A 7608-nucleotide genomic window follows, 5' to 3' on the forward strand; every position below is an offset into this window, starting at 1 on the left:
GGCCTGCTGTGTTCATCCAGCTCTACACCTTGTTATCTCAGCAATGAATGCCTTATTTGTGACCAGATACAAAATTTCACCCTACTGAGAGCCCATATTTAGAACAAAAAGCTGAGGAACATCGGAACATCGGAACATCGGAACATCGGAACATCGGAACATCGGAACATCGGAACCAGGAGCAGGCTGATTGTCCCTTCGAGCCTGCTCCACCATTCAAGAAGAGCATGTCTCCTTTGGTTGTGATCTCAACTCCATTTTGCCGTCTGTATTCCGCCCCACCCAACACTGTAGCCCTTGACTCCTTTGCCTCTAAAAATATCCTTCTAAACTCAGCCTTTTATAAATTAATTGGCCCAGCCTTTGTTTTCTGGACAAGACAATTCCACATCTTAAAGAAGGTCTAGGGTGAAGATTCCCTCTCATCTCAGTCTTAGAAGGGAGACTTCTTATTCTTAAACTGTGTCCCTCAGTTTTTCACCTACAACAGGAAACATGTCCTGGTATTCACCCTATGCACTTCTCTCAGGATTCTACATGTTTCACTAATACTCAATTATTTTTGTGCCATAAATGCCACGCAACAACCATCTTCACTGAGAGAAAATCTAACCACCTCCCCGTGATGTTCAGTGGCATTACAGTTGCTGAATTCCCCACCACCAGCATCCTGGGGATTACCGTTTACCAGAAGCTGAACAGCACCAGCCATATAAATACTGTGGCTACAAGGAAAAGCTGGTGATTTTGTGGTAAATAACTTAACTCCTGCCTAATGCCTGTCCAGCTTCTCTAAGACATAAGTCAGGAGTGATGAAACACTCCCCACTTGCAGCATTTAATAACCAGAGACCATTACAGATTCGGGATTGAGGAGGTGCTTCTAAACTAGGCAGCCACCAGAATCCTTTGATTTGATGAAAAAATAACAGCAAAAGGTGGTCTGGCAGCATGTGTAGAGAAAAACATAGTTAACGGTAATGGCCACAGGCCATAAGATCATTGACCTGAAATGTTATCACTGACCTGAAATGTTATCTTTGTTTCCTTCCCTTCTGATATTACCGGACCTATCGAGCATTTCCAGCATTTTTCATTGTGTTTTAGATTTCCAGCACCTGAACTATTTTGTCTTTGCTCCAGCCATTGATTTGATTCATTTCAAGCAACTTTCTGGATCAGCTTCCATTCGTAGCATTGTTTTGACTTCAGGCAGGAATGCAATGTATCACATTAGGCAATGCCAATATTTGTTGAACCCAAGAATGACTAATCACCATCTTTTTCAAAACAACTATTGTTCTTTTAAAACTTAATTTTACATCTTTTCAGTGCCAGGATCCAACTGTATGTAAGTAACCAGAACCACTTGGATTAGATTTCGTCCTGTGGCTTATCTACGAATATAAAGGACCCAAACACCTTGATTAGATTCAGGCTGTAGCTCACCCTAAAGCATCTGTTCATCTGTGCATGATTTTTCTAGTGCTGAAAATCAGTAATCCTGCATAGTTTCTGACTGAGGAATTAATTGTCAATTATATTTCAGATCAAAATATGGATGGGCGCCTTGGACCAGCCACTGTGGTCCTGGATCACACAAGTGGTTTTGAGGGGTTGCTGCTCGTGGATGATGATTTACTTGGGGTGAGGAATTTAGAACAAGGCTGCGTATTCTCCATGTCAGGTTATCTCATTGCTGCCTGAAGAAAAACTTTTTACATTTTACCTATTTTTCTAATCAACCTGTTCAGAGATGTTATTACACATCTCTGGAGCAGGTGGGACTTGAACCAGTCGCTCCCAGTTCAGTGGTAGGGACACCATCACTGTGACCAAGAGGGGTCCCTGTTTCATTTTATTTTTAGTTTCCTAATTTGCATGTAATGAATTCTTAATTGGAATACAGCTTCACCGGTTGCAGTCATTGGCCAGCACTGCTGTCAATGAACCATCCTTTTCTATATTGCTTGCCCTTCGTATAGTTTAAACAATCTAACTGGAGTTCTGACCTTTTTATTTCAACCTCGTTGAATTAGAGTGTAACTCTGAGTAATAGATCCAGCTGCTGTGGTTTTCTGCTGGCCATTTCTTTTGCACTGTTTTTGATAGTTATGCTGTAATAACCCTGAGCATCCGGACTAATTGGATTGCTGTTCCTACAGTGCCGCTTTCTTTGTTCTGTTAATCTGAGAAATGGTTTTGAGTGATGTTGTCTTCTGTCTGCCTGTATTTGAAGATGTGACTATGGAGCCGTGAAATCTGGATTGGACTTAACACTGTTTGTACCATTTTAGGTTGTTGGTCACAGTAACTTCAGCTCAATCAGAGCTACCTCATGCGTGTTTAAAGGTGAGTGTGAAACATTTTGACTGGTCCAGAGAGTCTGGTTTTGCACTTCATTTAGAACAATGTCAGAACCGGGATTGTTCAGTCTATTTCTACCGATTAATCTGGTGCTATTGGACAATGATACATTGAGTACCTCATTGTGGGATGGTTTGGTGATGCTGAAATTGTTTCATTAATTTGAGGAACAGTTTCAGAAAGACCTTTATTAGAGGAAGTAATTGGGTGCTGAGTGTCAGGAATGCCTCATTATTTCTGAAGAGGATTGTCTCCTTTGGGCAAGTTTGGAAGTGTGACTTGAGGTAGCTTATTAACTTTGGAGTGATACTGAACAATGCACCCTCCATTTTCTTTTTGTGATGTATGATGTCCTTGTTTATTTGCGTGTGTCATTTTCTGTTTGTGCATGTATGTTAATTGAAATAGGCTGAAAAATGTGCTCTATCCTGTATGGGGGACCTTGCTGCTGAGAATGCCTCATTGAGTCATACAGCACAGAAACAGATCCTTTGATCCAACTTGTCCATGCCGACCAAATTTCTCCGTGTTTGGCCCATATCCCTCTAAACTTTTCCTATTATCGTACCTATCCAAATGCCTTTTAAATGTTCTAACTATACCTGCATTTACCACTTCCTCTGGCAGTTCATTCTACACACAAACCACCCTCTGTGTGAACACATTGCCTCTCAGGTCTCCCTTAAGTCTTTCTCCCCTCACCTTAAAAATATCCTTCTGGTGTTGAACTCACCCATCCTAGGGAAAAGACCTTTGCTATTCACTTTATCTATGCTCCTCATGATTTTATAAAGGTTTCATAATTTTCTAAGGTCACTCCTCAACCTCCTACGCTCCAGTGGAAAAGTCCCAGCCTATTCAGCCTCTCCTTATAACTGAAACCCTCCAGTTCCGGCAACATCCTAGTCTACCTTTTCTGAACCCTCTCCAATTTAGGAATATCTTCCTACAGCAGGACAGCAAAAACGTAACTTGGTTCATGAGCATCCTTACCTGATCTAACATACATGTGACTCAAGTCTAATGTTGACTCTCACAGTCTTCTGATAGCAAACCACTGTTGCATTGTTCTGATAATAGTGGTTTGGGAAGAAGCCTCACCATCATCAGTACCTCAGGGTGGACAATAAATGGCCTTGCCTATGATGCCTAAATCGAGAGAATGTTTTGAAATTAAATTCAGGGTACAGTGAGTACAGGATGAAAAACTGGCTAAGCAGGAGATGAATCACAACAGGCTCTGATCAGTCATTTAACCTACCATTGAATCTGAAACATACAAACATATGAATTAGAAGCACAAACCTGCTCCATCATTCAATGAGGGCACGGCTGATTTGATTGTAACCACAAATCCTGGAGTATGTCGACTTGCAGTAAAGTTCTTGCTCATCAGCAAAATCAAGTTATTTAGTTTCATTGTTTTCCCACTGTTTCCTTTACAGTCCACAGGCACATGATTGTGCTTGATTTTGTTTATAAAGCACTTGGGAAATGTGTGTGTATGTTTTCTGATTGAGCTGCTTGAGCTGCGTGTGAAACCATTGTGAAATGATCTAGACTTTCTGTTTTGTACTGTTGTGATGTTAAGTTCACTTTGTTGGCTGACTCAACCTCATCTTGTTCTTTGCCACAGGAAAATGGATGTATGAAGTTCTGATTTCATCTCAGGGGTTGATGCAGATTGGTTGGTGCACCCTAAACTGCAGGTTCAATCAGGAGGTGAGCCTATGTCTCTCTATCTATCTCTCTTACCCATGCAAGGAGGGACTGCTAAGTATTCTGATAAGTGGGAGACTTGACAACTGAACAAAGTTGTTCGTTTATATGAAATTTGTATGAAGTTCACCAAAAAACCTTAGACAGTACCTTCCAAGCCAATGACTACTTCGATTAAGAGTGACAACGGCAGCAGATATTAGGGAGCGCTACCATCTGCAAGATCCCCTCCAAGCCATTTGCCATCCTGACTTGGAAATATATCATTGTTCCTTCACTGTTACTGGATTAACTACCTGGAACTCCCTCAAGGGCAGAATGGGTCTACCTACAGCACATAGACTGCAGCAGTTCAAGAAGGCAGCTCACCACCACCTTATCAAGGGCAACTAGGGAAGGGCAGCAACTCCATGTTCTTCAAGTGAATTAAAAACAAAATGTAGTTAAATATAAAATATCCCACAGCACTTCACAGGAGAGTTATCAGATAAAGAGTGACACTGATCCACCCAAGCTATTGGGACAGCTGACAAAAAGCTTGGACAAAGAATGAGTTTTGAGGAACTCTTCAGGGCACCTAGAGTGGGTGAATTTCAGAAAGTAACTGCAATCTTGGGGCAGTGTGTAATGTTGTTGGTAATGTATAATTGGCCAGAGTTGGGGGAGAGTAGAGATCTTGGAATGTTGTAGGGCTGGACAAGGTTATTAAAATAGAGGGATTTGGACATAGGAATGAGAGTTTTAAATTTGAGATTGCGTTAGGAGAGGAAATAGGTCAGCAAGCACAGGGAGGCTGACAATATGCAAGTTAGAATTTAAATAGCTGAGGCCTGAATGAGCTGGAGTTTATTAACTGTAAAGCACTGAGCCGTCAGAAGCTGTAAGGTGTCAACCTACAAGTTAATGTGTGGTGGACTGACTGAACTCTATTCACTGCTAAATATAAAACCGAAAGAATTGCGGATGCTGTAAATCAGGAACAAAAGCAGAAGTTGCTGGAAAAGTTCAGCAGGTCTGGCAGCATCTGTGAAGAAAAAAATCAGTTAACGTTTCGGGTCTGGTGACCCTTCCTCAGAACTGTGTTTTAATCTGTTCACTACGCAGAGTTGTGTTTGACTGACTGACTGACTAATTTTCACAATATTTTACAGGATTTGCAGAGCGCTGTTTTAGATTATAATTAATTCTTGCACTTTTTCACTAGGATTATGGAGAGCTGTGTCCAGGTGATTAACTCACACTGTTTCACAGGGATTGCAGAGAGCATTCTGTTTGTGACTAGCTCTTTAACTGTTACACAGGGATTAAAAGGGATGTGTCTAACTATGGCCAACTTTCTCTGTTTCACAGGGATTGCAGAGAACTGTGATGACTGTCTATAATTCATAGGAATTATGGAGAGCTGGGTTGGACTGTGATTAATTTTCTTGCTATTTCCCAGCGATACGAAAAGCAGCGTCAGCCTGATTATAGAGTTATACAGACATACAGCATGGAAATAGATCCTTCGGTCCAACCAGTCCATGCCACACATAATCCCAAACTGCTCCTGGCTCATATCCCTCCAAACCTTTGCTATTTATGCACTTATCCAAATGTCTCTTAAACATGTAATTGTACCCACATCCACCACTTCTTCAGGAAGTTCATTCCACATGGAAACCACTCTCTGTGTTTTTAAAAAAAAAAAAAAATGCCCCTCATGTCTTTTTTAAAATCTCTCTCCTCTGACTTTAAAAATGTGCCCCCTAATCTTGAAATCCCCCATTCTAGGGAAAAAGACAACTACCATTAACTCTATTTGTATCCATCATTATTTGCTGAACCTTCGCAAGATATCTCCAAAAGTTTCATACAGATTACTGAAAGCTGTCTTAAGTTTTCATGTGACTAAGTTTTTGGGGTGCAGGATACTCAGTGCTGACGAGGGCTGCAACAGGTCATGGATAAATTTGCTGAATGGACTTGCAAGTGCCAAATGAACATCCCAGCTAAATATAACGTATTTCATTTTGATGGAAAGATTAGGGAAGTAACTTATTGTTTGGAAGATATGAATACAGATGTAGAAGAACAAAAGAATCTCAACAAATGCATCCGTCACTAAGTTTAGTAAGACAATAAAAGAGTGAAACAAGCACTGGGTGTTATTTCTAAAGGGGTGGAATTGAAAAGCGAGGAGCTATGCTCAATCTACATTGAACCTTATTTTGACCACACTTGGGGTGCTCCTTTCAGTTTAGTCACCATAATGTAATAAATCTGGAGGTCTTGGAGAGAGTGCAGAGATGATTTATAAGGGTGAAACCAGAAGTGTTTAGGTATATTTATCAGGAAAGGATTGACTGGCTGAAGGTTGATCTAATAGGATCTTTAACGTTGTGGAAGGTTTTGGCGGAGTGCTTAGGGAAAGAATGTCCCCTTTTGTGGGGAAGAACATAATTTGAGCTCATTGATATAAGATGATATTGATCTTGGTAAATATCAAGAAATCCAAAAGGGAATTCAGAAGAATCTTCAATATGCAAGGAGTCATGAGAATGCTATGGGGACTGCTTGAACTGAATAGTACAGATGCATTTAAGGGAAGGCTAGACTGGCACATGAGTGATGAGGGAACATAGTTACGATGAGAAAAGATGGGAGGAGGCTTCAGTGGAACATAAACATTGACATGACTAATTAGTCTGTGCAACCTGTTTCTGTGCTGTATATCCAATGTAGCTGATTAACTTACTCTGTTTCAAGGGATTACTGTGAGCTGTGTCCTATTGTGATTGACTTGAACACAGTTTCATGAGGTTTATATTTATCTGACTGTGACTCAGAAGAAGGATGTACTTTCCTTTGCTGTTGTAATTCTGTGCCAGAGCTAGTATGGAATAGTGGATAAGTAGCGAGCTTGGGGAGGTGAGGGGAGTTGGTTGTAGACAATAACTTAGTACAATACTGGAATTGAAGAATTTGTTCTGAAGCAAAAACGTTAATATCTGTATCTAAATACTTTATCCTTACACCTTACAATGTTTCTTTATTGCTGTAATATTTCGAGTTGCCTAATTGTTGTCATTTGTATGTTAAGGTTATACTAACCTGCTCATTAAGGATGAATGAAGCCATTTTATGCCATCTGTCCCTCTCTGCACTTCACACTGGTCTGATATTAGCTGAATTTTTATTGCTTAGTGCTGGTTTCTATGAGGTGAAATTTGATGGCAATCCCCTTGCTGCTTCAGGGATTGCCAGTTTTCTCGGTCTGTCTTCCTGACACCTGTCTATTTGCCAAACAGGAGGGCGTCGGTGATACATCAGATTCTTACGCTTACGATGGAAATAGAGTGCGCAAGTGGAATGTCACCACAACTAATTATGGAAAAGTAAGTGACTTGTTTATTTATGCAGGAATCTGAACAACTTGGGTAAGGACAGAGTTATTTCCACCTGAATCTAAAAGTTGATTCCATAACAAAGCTGAGCCGGTATGGCTTTATTGTGAAGTGGGATAAAGGTACAGGAGAATTG

The 7608-nt window shown here is 40.6% G+C and overlaps 1 protein-coding gene across 1 annotated transcript in view; it reads left to right on the plus strand.

Moving 5' to 3' along the window:
• The first annotated feature begins 1553 nt into the window (after positions 1–1553).
• Positions 1554–7608, plus strand: part of LOC109934274 (E3 ubiquitin-protein ligase RNF123-like) — a 9638-nt gene continuing 3583 nt past the window's right edge. The window contains exons 1-4 of the mRNA XM_048606241.1: positions 1554–1647; positions 2298–2352; positions 4004–4089; positions 7377–7463. Coding sequence (XP_048462198.1) covers positions 1558–1647; positions 2298–2352; positions 4004–4089; positions 7377–7463 — 318 coding nt within the window. The 5' untranslated portion in view covers positions 1554–1557. The remainder of the gene's footprint in view (positions 1648–2297; positions 2353–4003; positions 4090–7376; positions 7464–7608) is intronic.

The sequence above is a fragment of the Rhincodon typus genome, chromosome 16 (assembly GCF_021869965.1).
Source record: "Rhincodon typus isolate 14 chromosome 16, sRhiTyp1.1, whole genome shotgun sequence".
Classification (NCBI taxonomy): Eukaryota; Metazoa; Chordata; class Chondrichthyes; order Orectolobiformes; family Rhincodontidae; genus Rhincodon; species Rhincodon typus.